This window comes from Ambystoma mexicanum, chromosome 3q (assembly GCF_040938575.1).
Source record: "Ambystoma mexicanum isolate Mex_15411 chromosome 3q, UKY_AmexF1_1, whole genome shotgun sequence".
In the NCBI taxonomy this organism is placed as follows: domain Eukaryota; kingdom Metazoa; phylum Chordata; class Amphibia; order Caudata; family Ambystomatidae; genus Ambystoma; species Ambystoma mexicanum.
Genome location: NC_090926.1, coordinates 108,303,980 through 108,319,303, shown reverse-complemented (window position 1 = coordinate 108,319,303; position 15,324 = coordinate 108,303,980). Strand labels below are relative to the sequence as shown.

The 15,324-nt window shown below is 46.9% G+C and overlaps 1 protein-coding gene across 2 annotated transcripts in view; it reads left to right on the top strand.

Annotated features, from left to right (window-relative positions):
- The window catches only part of COPZ1 (COPI coat complex subunit zeta 1), a 441,777-nt gene that overhangs the window by 335,802 nt on the left and 90,651 nt on the right, over positions 1-15,324 (top strand). For both annotated transcript variants that reach the window (XM_069653243.1, XM_069653244.1), the window contains 2 exons: positions 12,344-12,395; positions 14,273-14,311. In XM_069653243.1, coding sequence (XP_069509344.1) covers positions 12,344-12,395; positions 14,273-14,311 — 91 coding nt within the window. The remainder of the gene's footprint in view (positions 1-12,343; positions 12,396-14,272; positions 14,312-15,324) is intronic.

Below are 15,324 nucleotides of genomic sequence, written 5' to 3'. Positions count from 1 at the left end.
TTTGCTGCATCTTTAAAGACTAGAGACTTGAAGAAATCCACAGGAACTCTGTGTTCTGCTGCTTGTCAAGACTTGGAGCCCTCTACGAACTGACTTTAGCTATGGTTGTGTTTTTGGACTTGAAAGACTTGCTGTGCGAAGAGAACATTTTCCTTCCCTAAAGTCACTTTCTTATGTGTGTGCAGAATAAACCTCTTACTGTATTTCTGTTGAGAACCGCAAGTGCGCGTAGTTACTGATAATAAGATAGCTTTGACTTTTCACTTTCTAACATTGCAACAAATGTACCCATGAACATTCACAAACTAAGAAGTGTCCTTTGAAAAGTATCTGAAAGTATTCCGAATTGTTCTAGTGTAAACAAATGAGGTATATCAAGTGATTTTGGTGTAAATATAATGTATATTTTTATATAGATTTGTTTGTTTCCTTGGTGTGCTGTGCTAATTGGGTTCAGTTGACTGAACCGACAGTTCACATCTTCCTCTTAAAATGAGCCCGACTGCTCTGCCACTCTACCAAGGTCCTTGAGTAGTATAGACTGATACTAAGGGTCGAGGTTCTACAAACCACTGGGATAGCTTACTTCCAAGTGGGACGAAAACTCCCCTAACAGTGGTATTGCAATTGGTATGGGTTGGTAACTTTAAACGGGTATTATTCTTCACTACTTCTGTGCCACTAATGCTTAACTGACAGACATTACAGTGGCCACATGTCAAAATGGCCCGTCACTGGCTCCAGAGGTAAATTCCACATGCTTGATATGGTGCTCGTGGTTGTGGTTTAGAGAGACTAGAATGAATCACGTAATGTTTCATATTTTTACTGCGTTGCAAAGCAAAAAGAGGTTGGGGCGATGTACAGCCTGTGCTACAGATTAAATTCCAAGGAGTTCTTTTTACCTGTGTAGTATGCTTCAAGACCGTTGTTAGTTAGTTGGTTACGTACTAGTCTTGGGTGTCAACAATGTCTTGCGGTCCTAATAGTATTCACATTGTGCTGATTTCTTCAGCAAGGTACGTGGGTAACCCCGGTCTCTAAGGCGGTCAATCGGCCCATATGCCTCGACCTCATAGTCCTACTTAAAGGTACAATTCTGCCTCAACTGGAGAAATTGACCATAAGGTAGATTGTCCCCGATGGCTCAGGGATGCCGACTACTGTACAGCCTTGCTGTGTTACGGTTAGTAGGTTTTCAGTAGAGACCAGTATATGCTTAATTAGGATATCCAAGAACGGACTCTCAAGCCCACTAAGCATGAGTGAACTGCAAATTGACATTTCAGGAATTCAGCCAGGTGATACTCTGCAAGGTCCTGCACCGAGCCTGTCCAAATAAAAAAGATATCAGTACATCTCCATAGCCGGATGGAGGAGATACATGGATTGTGGGCAAAAATATGCTTCTCTTCGAAGATCAGTCATGAACAAGTTGGCCAGACACTGGGCAAAGGCTGCCCCCATTGCGGTCCCTTTTTTCTGCATATTAAAGTAATTTTCAAAAGAAAAATAGTTTTGACACTGAACTATTGAGATCCGTAATGAGACCCGTCAGGACCCCATGTGGAAGAGGCTGGGTATTTAATCTAGCTTCCAACACTGTGAGAGCATCCTCCCATGGAATATTGGTATAAAGTGAAGTATTAACAATTCACGGTCATCGTTGGTCTTCACCTTCCAATAATGAAATGGGTGTCGGTCATGTCCTTCAGATAGGTCCGCAACTCCATAACTAATGGTTTCAATAAGTGTCGACATACTTGCCACTGGGCTCAAGAACTGAGCCACAACGAGACACTATCAGTCTGCAGGGTAGGTTTTGAGGATTATGTATTTTAGGTAATGTGTATATGGTGGGTGTCCCCACATCATGAGGTGTGAGGAACATGTACTCACCAGTTTCAATAACTATCCATTCAAAGTTTAATCATTGACCATAAAATATGTATATGCGTTATTAAATGTTTGTCCATCGAATATCCAGAGTGAATGTTTAGTTCAATACTTTTTTAGGTGATTGGTTGGTTCTACAGTGCCAGAAAGCTACACACAGGGCAATGCACATTCATTACCACCTTCATATTCAACTGGGTTGTAGTGAATGCCAAGGAGTTGGATTCATACTTATCTCAGGTCAGAAAATTCCTATGGGCAGAATACATTGCAAAACGCTCATGGTGTGCTCTGGAAAAGAAATTTCAAACGTTCCGGAAGAGGATTATTTTATTGCAGATGGCATATTCTCGGTTGTTCATTTCAGTAATGAGTATTTCGAGGGGAATGGGTCCTCTGTATTCCATCTCTATGACAGGTAATGTCCACAGCTGTGCTTCTTTGGAAAATCTTCGGCTCCTGCGTCGGTGACGTCGATGCACCGTCCCCGAGGACCACCTCCGATGGCCGACGTCACCCGATGTGATAAGTAGGATGCACAAAGCCTGTAGCCTCAATTCCGTTTTTTCCGCGAACGTGTTCGCTTCGTGAATCTCTGTACGCCTCGACTCTTTGGAGTTTGCTGTATTCTTTTCGGTTCGTTGAACCTGTTCGGTTTTTGTGAAAACCTGTTCGTGACGATGTCTACTTCGTCTTCAACCCCGCGTCCGGGCTTCAAGAAATGCGGGACTGTGGGTCCAAGATGTCGGTCACGGACTCGCACAATGCCTGCCTCTGGTGCCTCGGCGAGGCCCACGATACGGACGACTGTGTCGACTGCCAGTTGCTCACGGCCAGGGCCTTGCGGGAGCGCAAGAAGAAGTTGTCGGGTGTCTAAGCCCCGGAAGTCGAGGTCTACGGGGCTTTCGACAGATGACTCGAGAGGCGACTCTCCGCTTCATCGTCGGAAGTCCAGTGTGTCTCCTTCCAGGAGTTGGTCTCGCCACTCCTCCGCCTCTTCGAGGCAATCCCGGAAGCGCCGGCATCAATCGCCTTCCTCTTCCGAGGACTACGCCCGTCGGCGGGTCGCTTATCCCACCATGCAGGCGACACCGGAGGAATGGGCTTCCTTCGGGAAGCAGATGTTAGCGATTCTTGAATCGCAAGGCACCGGTCCGTCCGCGCCTCCGAGTGGGGTCGGTCGGCACCGTTCGAGAGACACCGTTCGTACGCCTTCGGGCTCGGGTGGTCGCCACGGCTCGCGGGAATGGTCCCGCTCGAACAAGGGTAGCCGTTCTCGCCATGCCCGTTCCAGGTCCCGGTCCTCGACGCGCTCGAGACCACGTGATCCTGTGCCGTCTTCGAAGAAGACGTCGACGCCTGTGGCGCCAAGGTCGTTGACTATTTCTCTCGAGGCTCCGCCTCCGAGGGGGTCGTCGGAGCCTAGGTCGTCGAGAGACCCGCTCAGAGCTCCGGCTTCGAGGCCTGTGTCGACGCTGTCGATGCTGGTGGCGCTGCAGCTCGACGTCGACGCCGATTCTCTCGGTGCCGACTCGTTCGGCGCCCTCAATGCCTTTCGAGGCGATGGTGTCGGAGGGGCCCCGTGGCACGGGGTTAGCCCCTAGAAAGGCTCTGGCTAAGGTCAGGCATAGCTTTGGTCCCCAGGTGTCTTCCTCTCACCGCCTGGAGTACATTTCAGAGGGTGATGAAGGCTCTGATGAAGGCTTGGTTCCGGTTACGGTACCAGATGAGCTTCTCTCGGGCCATAGCCAGTTTGATGACCTGAGGCAGTCACTGTATGATGCCAGTGGACTGGACACCTCTCCGGAGGTGGAGTTTTGTAGGCCGGAGCCTGGCACTCATGCCGATTCTTCATACCGGCGCCTTATGTCTCGGGTCACTGAGTACTTGGTATGGTCGGCTCCCCCAGGGGAGTTCGTTCAGGATGATCTCACGGACATCCTTGATCTTGGTCCCCCCCACTGACCCGGTACTGCCGTTTCATATGGCTCTGCAGAGAAGGGTGGCGGCGGCTTGGACTGCTCCGGAGAGTCTCCCGGCAGGGGGCAAGTCTTTGTCGCGAAAATACCATCCAGCCAGTAGCGACCCCTGCCACTTGTCCAGGCACCCCACTACGGAGAGTTTGGTGGTGCAGGCGGCTACGGCCCCGGCAAAGCAGGCATCGTATCCTACCATCCCTCCGGATAGGGACGACAAACGTTTTGACGGCTGGGCGAAGAAAGTGTTTTCTTCAGGGGGTATGGCGCTTCAGGCGGCCAACTCCATATGTGCCTTGTCTCGTTTCACACACACTCTGTGGAACTGTGTTGCATTAGTGGCTGAACATATTCCCGAAGGGGATGAACGGGATGGTTTCCTTGCTATGGTTCAGGATAGCAAGGATGCCATGTGTGAGGCCGTTCAGTCGGGTTTGGACATGGCAGATTGTGTCAGCCGGTCCATGGCGGTGAGCACCGTAATACGCAGGTTTGCGTGGTTGCGGAAGTCTGGGTTCACTCCTTATGTGCAGTCCCGGCTCCTCAACATGCCCTTTGACGGTGACTATCTTTTTGGCAGCAAGGCTGATGAGAACCTTGAGAGGTTGCAGACCTCCAAAGCTGCAGCAAAGTCATTGGGCGCTGTAGTTCGACAACCTCTGCCTTTTCCTCCTAGGGGACAACAATGGAGGGGAGGTTCCTTTCGCTATTACTCGTCCTTCAGTAAAGCAAGAGGAGCTGTCAGTCAAAGAGGCCACCGTAAGCGTGCCAGAGGTGGAAAACAAGGTACTCGAGGTGCCAAGGCCGCTGGGGCAGGTGCCTCTTTGCCCTCAGGCAACGCCGCAGCCGCTACCAATCAGTCATGAGGCCGGGTCCCATGGTTCGCCGTTTGGGGGAAGGCTGGCGCAGCATCTTGTAGAGTGGCGTGCCATTACTTCAGATGTGTGGGTTCTGGAGATCATAACCCACGGCTACTGTCTTCCTTTTCGACAGAGACCTCACAACAATCCACCTGGGAACCTCTTTGAAGAGTCCGGATCCAATCCTTGCGCAGGAAATTCAAGCCCTGCTGGAGAAAGGCGCCATAGAACTGGTGCCTGTAGCGGAGAGGAACAAGGGATGGTATTGACCTTATTTTTTGATTTCGAAGAAAGGTCGGGGTTTTGAGACCCATCATGGACTTGCGCGGTTTGAACAAACTCCTCAGGAAGGACAAGTTCAAGATGGTTACTCTCAAGTCCTCCAGGCACTTCAACTTCGGGATTGATTGGTGTCTCTCGACCTCAAGGACGCTTACGTCCATGTGCCGATCCATCCCAAGCACAAGAAGTACCTGAGGTTTGCGGTTGGCGACTTGCACTTTCAGCTTCGCGTCCTGCCGTTCGGATTGACCTCCGCCCCGAGGGTTTTCACCAAGCTCATATAGTGGTGGTGGCAGCGCATCTCAGGAAAGGGGGGATTCACGTCTACCCCTACCTGGACGATTGGTTGATCAGGGGGAGCTCTCCCGAGCAAGTCCTGGATCATCTATCCGTTACCTGCCACTCCCTTCACAAGCTGGGCTTCTCCCTCAATTTAAAGAAGTCCCATTTGACGCCAACTCAGCAGCTGCAGTACATCGGAGCAGTGCTCGACACATCCCTGGGGCTGTTTTCCTCCCCAGGTGAGAGCTCTTCACATTCAGCAGATGGTGCACAAGCTTCAGCTTGCCCAGACTCCCCCAGCGTCCGAGTTCTTGAGACTGCTCGGCCTCATGGCATCCTGCATTCTTCTGGTGCCAGAGGCCAGGTTGTGGATGAGCTCTTTGCATTGGGCACTCAAGCTCCAGTGGTCTAAGTCCTCTGGCAGATTGTCGGACCCTGTTCCGGTGCTGCCCTCGGTCGCCCAGGACCTTCTGTGGTGGGCCGTCAAAGGCAATCTGATGAAGGGGGGCCCCATTTTGGCTGCCCTGGCCGGAGGTGACGATCGTGACGGACGCATCCCTCACGGGATGGGGAGCTCATGCCAACGAGTTGAGTCAGTGGTCGTTGGTCTCCGTCGGAGTCCAGACTCCATATCAGTCTGTTGGAGCTGAGGGCCGTTAGGCTAGCCCTGAAGGTTTTTCTGCCGACTGTGTGACGAAAGAGTGTCCTGATTCTAACAGACAACACGGTGGCCATGCACTACCTCAACAAAAGGGGGGGGCGGCAGGGTCACTTCCACTGTGCAGGGAGGCGATGCAGCTCGAGTTCTGGGCCATCCAGCAGGAAGTTTCGATCGCGGCTGTTCATCTGGCTGGAGACTAAAACGAGACGGCGGACGCTTTGAGCAGGCAGAGCGCGATCTCTCGCGAGTGGGAGCTGGCTCAGGAGATTCTCCTGGAGATCTTCGCCTTTTGGGGGACCCCTCAAGTGGATCTCTTTGCCTCCAGTGTCAATCGGAAGTGCGAAAGGTTCTGCTCGCGGGAATTTCCTCCAAAAGGAGCCTTAGGAGACGCGTTTGTGGTGGAGTGGTTATTCCCACTGCTGTATGCGTTTCCTCCAGTCCCCGTCATCCCGCAAGTAGTGCGGAGGTTAGTTTCGGTTCACGGATGATCCTCATTGCTCCGGCGTGGGGGACGTGGTACCCGGATCTTCTCGACTTGTCCATCTGTCCTCCACGTCGTCTTCCCTACCGAGACGATCTGCTCTCACGGGAGGGGGGTGGGGTCAGGTTCTCCATCCAAAGGTCAGATCCCTCAACCTTCACGCTTGGCTTCTGAAAGGTTGAGGTATAAGGATTGGGACCTCCCTGAAGACGTGATGGAGGTGTTGCTCTCGGCCAGGCGGCCGGCAACAAAGTCTCTGTACCGTTAAGTTAAGAATGTGGATCCTTTTGAGTGTGACATTCCCATGGTTCTGTCTTTTTTGCTTTCCTTGGCCCACAGGGGCTTGCAAGTGGGGACCATTAAAGGTTACCTGGCAGCGCTGTCCATATTTAAGCGCTCGTCTGAAGAATGTTCCTATTTTAAGATTCCTTTAATTTCTCGGTTTTTGAAAGGGCTCACTAATGTGTTCCCTCTGTCACCTTTTCTGGTGCCCGGTTGGGATTTGAACCTTGTTCTTAAGTTTCTTATGGGTGCTCCGTTTGAGCCTTTGCATTCTTGCCCTTTGAGAATGTTATCTCTGAAAACTGCTCCGTTTGAGCCTTTGCATTCTTGCCCTTTGAGAATGTTAACTCTGAAAACTGTGTTTTTGGTTGCGGTTACTTCCGCTCGCAGAGTGAGTGAGTTACAGGCACTTTCAGTTAATCCACCCTTCACTGTGTTTCATAAGGACAGAGTTGTCCTTAGAGTTCGTCCTTCCTTTCTTCCGAAGGTGGTTTCGGAATTTCATTTGAGCCAGAAGGTTGTTCTTCCGGCATTCTATCCTCCTCCGCATCCTGGTAAGGAAGAGGAGAGGCTCCATAGGCTTGATCCTAGGAGAGCGTTGAGCTTTTATATTTCGCGCATGTCCCGGATAAAAGTGGACGCTCAACTTTTCATTGGTTACGCTGGAAAGCGTTTGGGACAAGCTGTGACGAAACAGACTTTGTCTCGTTGGATTATTTTAGCTATCTCCGAGTGTTGCCGCTTGGTGGGTAAGGACCCTCCGGCTGGCTTGCGGGCCCATTCTACCAGGGGAGTGGCTGCGTCTACTGCCCTGCAGAGGGTGTTCCTATTCGTCACATCTGTGATGCAGCCACCTGGGCTTCAGTACATACTTTTGTACGTCACTACTCCCTCGATTCCATCCGAAGGCAGGATCTGGCCTTTGGCAAGGCAGTCCTTTATTCCGCAATTTGATTGGGCATGCTAAATTTGTGTTCTAAATTCTTTTCCCACCTCCTTGCTTGGAACTGCTTTTGGGAGTCTGTCATAGATATTGAATACGTCGGAGGATCCAATCCCCTCGAAGAACAAGTTACTTTCTTACCTGGTAACGTTCTTTCGATGGGATGGTCCGACTTATTCCATATCGCTTCCTCCCGACCTTCCCCACTGCAGAATTTCTTTTGCGATTGCAGCTTGCGTTCCGCAAGGCCTTGTGTGTCTGACTGGCAGGAAACTGGTGTCACACGTTCTGGGGGAAAAAGCTACAGGCGTCGTGCGTCCTACTTATCACATCGGGTGAAGTCGGCCGTCGGAGGAGGTCCTCGGGGACGGCGCATCGACGTCATCGACGCAGACACCGAAGATTTTCCGAAGCAGCGCAGCTGTGGACATTACCTGTCATAGATATGGAATACGTTGTCGGACTATCCCATCGAAAGAACGTTACCAGGTAAGAAAGTAACTTGTTCATTGCACATAATAGCATTGTTTCCTGGAGGTGCCCAATGCCTGTCTTTACATGCTTTTATGTACAATGATGGAATTTATAAGAGATTGCTGCAGCAAAAGAAATATGGTATTTGCATGTAACAATAGCTTTTTAAATGCCATCTGTTTTAGGTTGATATGTGACCTACCAACGAGGTCCCAAAGGGTCTTGATAACTATTTGACCTAAGAAAAGGTATTTACAGAATGAGCTGTTTTCATTGCTACATTCTTGTAGTTGCATCCATTGAACAGTAGTGTATTTTTAACAAATAATTTGCACAGTAGGAATTAACTGAGCGGAGGCAATGCTAGGGTGAGTTAAGGTGCCTTTTATAAAAGCAAAAGCATTGTTGGAATAAATTAGGTAAATTGAGTGAGTGGTAAGAGTGGAAATGCATCGGGGACACAAATCAGAATATTTAGTCCCATAGGCCAGCATTTAAATGTCCAATTTTGATAGAGTACTTCTGAAGGACGAATGCCGGAGAGGTGAATGTAGCAGTTAGCATGGATAGTAAGGTGGGTCTTTTTTTTGTAGGTGGCAGGTGGCATTTGTTTTTAGAAGTTCCACCAAAGAGATGGCTGCGATGATCTGATGAGATCATTCCAGTGAATTGGGTAAAGTAGGGCAACAGATCAAAAGCGGAAGAGGTGCAAAGGTCTAATAGTTGGTGTAGGGACAAGGAGCGGATAGTTTGAGAGAATACAGTGAGATGCAGTCAGAGGGTATGGGGGTAAGTCCATGGTTAGATTTAGGGACGAGTAGCAGGAATCCAGCCTGGTGACAATAAGTGGAGGAGAGGGAGGATCTAGGTAGGCTGAAGTGTTGCAACATTGAGAACTCTTGAAAGGAGCAAAAAGCAGAGGGGTAGAGCCAAAAAGGAGGCTTGTGCAGTATTCCTCCATCTTCTAAGACCTGTAATAATGGCTCTTTTTACTCAATGTATCAGTCTCTGAAGAATGAAGGACTCATTTTTCCCTGTCTGGAATCTGCTGGCTTGTCCCTTGCCTTTGAGGGGCTCTTTTTATGCGAGCTATCCTACCAACCTTTATATAAACAATAATCTGAATGTTCTACTGAGGTGCACAGGGTTCTTGGTTTTCAGCCAACATAATTGAAAGGGTTGAGTATTGGCATCAGGGGTTGATGTCAAACATGTTTTTGATTTTTAGGAATGGTGAAATAATGCACTTCTAGTCCACCAATGTTGCATGTGTAGCTGTAAATCTGCTGTTGATTCGTGTCTTTGCTGTTTTTCTTTTTTTAAAAAGATGTGAAAATAGAAACAAATCCAACAGCCGTGGTGGCAGACGTTCCATCATCAAGGAAAATCAGTTGGTAGTGTGGTTGACCTCTGAATAACCAGCACTGGTTTGTAAGAATGCCAGTGCTTGGCTGTGCTATGTAAAGCCAAATATGATACTTCGGCTTTACATGCATTATTTTTGTTGGTCAGCGAAGTGTTTTATTAAGAGTGTATGTTTTATGAAGTTGTTTCAGAAAAATCCATCTGCATGCTGGGTCCGTTTCTATCTTTAGACACGGTTTAGATGTCACAAAACGTCCATTAGCCACAGCTAATCTGAGCTGTAACATTCAAATAAATGTTCTAATACACATCGCATATATTTTGAAATGTACAGTGTGATGCTTCGAATATATTTTACTTTGACTGAGCATCATTGTGGCCATTTATGTTTTTGGGATGTCATCAGTGGGGGTCATTGATGACAAAATCATACATCTTTGGATAAGAAACAGGTGCTGGTGGAGAAGTGTGCATGGTGCAGGCCGTCGCACCAAAGCTGCCTGTCCATATTAATCGACGTGTGCGGATCTGCGAGCTCGAGAAAAGCCAACGGCAAACAAGAAAGAGTGGTGACTAGCAGTGCTGGCAGGAAGATGGGAACTGGGATGCTCAGTAGCTTTGTAAGATTAAGGTTAAGAATATCCGATGCTGCATACGCTGTAAGGCAGAAAGACTGTTTGCAATATCCGATGCTGCATACGCTGTAAGGCAGAAAGACTGTTTGCGAGGGGAGGACAGGAATCCTCCCAACGTGACAGCAAGGAAACACTGTAGATTCACAGAGGCCATTGGGGGCACAGCTAGACGGAATAATTGAAAGGAGACAGCCAAGAAATACACTGCCACACAATTAAATAGGGCTAGAGGTTACCAAGAAGACTTCGAATGAGAAAAACACTGAAGAGTAACCTGTAACACTCTCTAATTGTGTGGCAGTTTAGTGGGGGAATCTTGTGATGCACTGAGTCACCATAGTGGTGTGGGAGACGGAGAGATCCTAGGAAGTGGGAGGACCAAGCGGAGGGAAATGGCTGTGATCCCACCACTTGGCGCAAACCATTATATTGTGGAAGCAGCCATACTGAACACTGGAACTTGAAGTGAAGGGTCTCAAGTATGCGACAAACACCAGTAAAACTAGAGCAAGAGGGCATTAAACTATGCAGCTTGAAATAAAGGTTCCAAAGTGCATAACATTAACTAGTGTGAGGGGTAGAGAAACCTGCACTACTTTCTGGAACCTTGAGAGATGATTGCAAGTGTGTAACAGTAGTAAGTGCACATTGTGTTAAGGAGCAAAACCTTCTTGGAAACCTTCACTGCAGGTTCAAGAAGGCCATGATGAAAGAGTGGAGGAAAACCATCCGCCTGCTGAGACATGCAATGAGAGAAGTCCTGATCTAATAAAACTGGAGAAAAAAAATAGGTTATGCAATATTAGTTGCAAATCTGAGATAATTTTTTTAATCATTATGCCACACAGTATGAGTAATATCGTTCCTTTACATCCAGATTGTCCTGGACATAACTTACTGTTTGTGTTGGTTGGATGTCCCCTGTATTTAAATTTGAGATTACAAATCGGAAGGTCTTTGAGTTTAGTAGAGTTCAATCATAAAGAATAGTACAACTTGATAACACAGGAAACAAATCACCCATAAATTCAAGTCAAATAATTGGTTATTTGATCCTTCGTTTCATTCAAAACAATGCTACAGAAAGGAGGGAAAGATTGTTGAAAAGCAGAACATTTGGTTGGCATCACAACTGGTGGTGCTATTAACTGCATTGCACATTCTTCAGTCTTGCCGCTTCTTCTGCCAGCACGTCCCAGCATAGCGACAAGTGAACAGCAGAAATGTGCAGAGCCCCAGTCAATCTAATTCTCGCCCTTCCTCGCCCCCAGGTGCTCTCCCTTCTCCCCCATGCTTGCTCCCTTCCTCTTAAGTTTATAAAGGTGCTGTATGCTCAAAGCATGAAATGTGTTGTAATCTACAGTGCACAACTGGGCAATCTTACTTTGCTGGAGGGTTTGAGGTATACATGAAACTATCCAGCAAATATTGAGACGAGCAGCTGCTTAATTTCTCCCAGAAGTAAATGATAGTAAGGCACGAGTGCTCATCAAATGTTTCTTAGCCAAAAATGGGTGTATGATTTTCATGCATCAAATCTCATTACACCAGTTATATATCCCTAGTGTGTTTACATGAATGTTGGCATGACTGGTAAACTGGTGCGTGACTGAGTAAGGCACAATATGTTCTGCTGGCTACAAACAGTTCTCGAAGTACATGACCTCTTGCTCATCATCATGTAGGTTTGTATTCTATTTTGGAGTGGTGAAACTCCTTACTGATAGGGTTTACAGTTTGTAATCCCTAACTAATTAATTGTTGGGGGTTTACTCCGTTCTGTTGACATTGTTTACGGGCCTGGGTTATCTGGGCTTGTAGGTGTTTTGACATTATTAATGATGCTGCGCCGGCTGGTACAGAGATCAAAAGAATTGTATGGGCATTGTAGGGGTCTCTGTAAGCTGAACGCTTTGTGCCTCAGCTGCCAGTTTAAAAAAGTATTTAATCGACCAGCAGACAACCACTACCATATTAAGTATTGTGATGAGTGTACATGAACTGGACCCATCCTTTATGGGGCCAACGCAAATGTATGCCTATGAGTTTAAAATGCAATTAACTTCAAAAGCCAAAACTATGCTCTTTGCCAATGCTTTTAGGATATATTTTTATTTTGTAGTTTTGCAAAAATGCACGATGGCTTACAACAAATGTTTTTTTAAGTACTGCTAGATGCCAAATGTGTATTTTCTTGTCTTTACAGTGTGATTTTGGAGAGTGACCCACAGCAAGTAGTCCACCGTGTGGCCCTCCGGGTAAGTCTTACTAATGGCAGAATGTTTGTTGTGAGGGCATCTCGGTCCGGGTTTGTAGTGCACTGCCAGAGCCAGTTTGGGAAGGGGCATTTGTTACCAGGAAGTATGGTGTTCGTTATTTCTGCCAGATCCACCTTGTAAAAGTGGATACAGAGCTAGACACAAACTAGTGGGGAACCTCGGTGCTTTTCTCAAGAGTATAGCTTGCTCCCCTCTTTTGGTGAGTGGGATGTTTTTTCTTCCCACCCCCAGCCGTGGCTTTACCTATCTGAAGTTGGTTTGTATCCCTCTCGTAGCCAGTCACTGCACGGTTTACATGACTGTCATCAAAGGGCTGACCCAAGGTCATGCTTTTGGTGCCAGTCTCTATCATGCAGGTGAGGGAAACCCATAAAATAATAGAAATATCATTCTTAAGATCCCAAAGTATAAACCGATTTGTAAACTTCATGCTTTCTGTTATGTATATACTGTTCTATTGCTCCCTACTTTGGGCTATTGGCTAGTGCCCTTTATAGCTCATACTATCGGCAGTTTGATTTATGCAGTTCCTTTTTCTATCTGGGAATTCACTCCGTATTCTTGTCATATACCTGTATCATGATGCAACAAGAGGTCCTCCATCTTTTTCCTCATCACGTGACCTGGAAGCTAGAACACTTTGTCTAACTTTAACCTTTTCTGTCATAGCTGGAGTTCTACAAATGCTATCAGCACGGGGTTAAACATATGCAATAATACATCTCGCATATTTTAATGTATTTTCTGCCCTTGGAGGAAATGTCTAACAACATTTATCCCTTTGCTGTAGTGGTTGTATAGCACAGAGTTTGGCTGTTCATTTGCTTAAACAAATGTTTTGTGGGGCCCATACGCCGGAATAGTATAGTGAGGCAGCTGCGTGTCTGCATTAAGTAACTTTATAGCTTTTAAATGTATTTGGTCATGTTAAAAACGATAAAGCGGATTTCACAAAACTATTAAGATAACGCATATGAAAAGAAAGGACTACATTGCTGCATACATTTTTCCTGGCCTATGAGTAGTGTGTGCATACATTAATTAGCTTTCACTCTGTTTGCTTATTTTGCAGACATACGTTACCACGTTTTTAATTTTCATTTCTAACAGACCTGCTGCTGCCACAGTGGGATCGACTAATTGCCATTCTGTCCCCTTCGGTGCTTTGCTTAAATAGATCACTAAATAAAAACCAGGACACATTTTAGTGGCATTTCTGTTAAACTGTCTCTTCAAGGTGCGTTTCCGGAATAACACATGCATGATTACCCTTGTTTAGAGAACAATGCCCGAATTGTTTTTCTCCTCTTTGATGTCATATTCACAGTTAGATTTTGGTCTGTACGATAGCAGTCCGTGATCTGTGTGCGTGTGTTGGGAAGGGGTAACGTTGCTGTCATTGAAGACGGAATGATTTTGGTTAGTGGTTTCTTTAAGCAAAGTGAAGAGCATGACATTTGTTTACGATTTCCAGCCACCGCTACTTTCTCCTGACTTTAAGCCCCTGTTTCATAAATGCAATGTTTAACCCCTCGAAAAGGGTGGTGTGAAGTATGTTCACCCCGTTTGTAAAGAGGTCTGAGATGTGAATGTAGTCATGTATGTTTAACCTGCTGTAAGATCTGGATAGCAACACTGTATATGTTACCTGTCTAAAAAGACCTATGAGGTTTGAGGGCATAGTAGAATATGTACTCTGCTATACAGCTGGATTAGGTCTTAGACAAGAAGCTGTACAGAGTTGTTAGGTTTGTGGACTAGAGATGCAACATGTTATCTCAGATGGGGAACACTTTAGTGTGATGGCAGAATGTTTGAATCATAATGGAGGAATGTGTTCATCTATTTGTCTTTAGGGAGAAGATGTACCTCTCACAGAGCAAACCGTCTCTCAGGTATGTACCCTTGCTGTCTGTGAATATTGGGTGCTTCTTATTCCATAAATGTTCGATTTAATTTCTCATTTCATTTTAAATGTAATGGCCTCTTTGCCTCCGTTCCGCCTATAATTGTGTTTGAGGATTAGCAGAGTCACAGTACAGTTAATGGTTGTCTGCAATCGCTTTAGACGTACCCTTGGTATAAGGTATCATTGTTTACAGTTGGATTTCTAATTGCATCATATTCAGTTTCGCCATGCTCTTAGTTTGAATATCTATCTGCAATTTATTTTAAACCATCCTAAGATGGCTTCTCCAGCATGGGGTCTGGCATGGATTCACATGCTCATGAATATTCCCCGTCGTCAGGCTGGGAATCCTCGGTAAAGAAAAAACCAGTATCAGTTTCGTTTCCGATCTGTCTTTCGTAGTAGTAACCGATCACTGATCTCTGCGTCATACTGACCACAGCCAATGACTGCCCTCTACCTAAGCCCGCCTCTGGCAGCCATCTTCAGATTTTTACCGCACGTTCAAGTGTTGGGATCCTCGTGCTATTGCTCTCGAGCGTTAGTGCTATTTTTTCACGTTTTTTCTCAAAAAACTTTGATTTTTTTCGGCCAAAAAGAGCCTCAAGCTCCACCGATTCTTCATCCGATCAACGGGGACCTGTGTCGGATTCGTCTACGCCCCTCAAGGGTGAAGATTTCGCGAGCTATGCTTTTGGAGGACTCCAGAAGTTTCTCAGGCCCATCTCGGACATGGCCCAGGAGAAGGAAAGCTCGACGCCCGGAAAGCTGTTCAGGGTCTGCCCTGGATGCCAGCTTCAGAATGTCTTTAAGGAGGACCAACACTCCTTTTGTCTTTACTGCCTACATGAGGACAAGACGCACGTGGAGAAGGACTCTGCGTTTTGCGGCAACATGTCGGAGCGGACCATGAAGGACCGCCATCAACGTCTTGCCAACTGGCTGGAAGGGAAGAGCCCGTCAGGCGAGAAGAAGAGGAAGAAATCCGAGCGGTCTTCT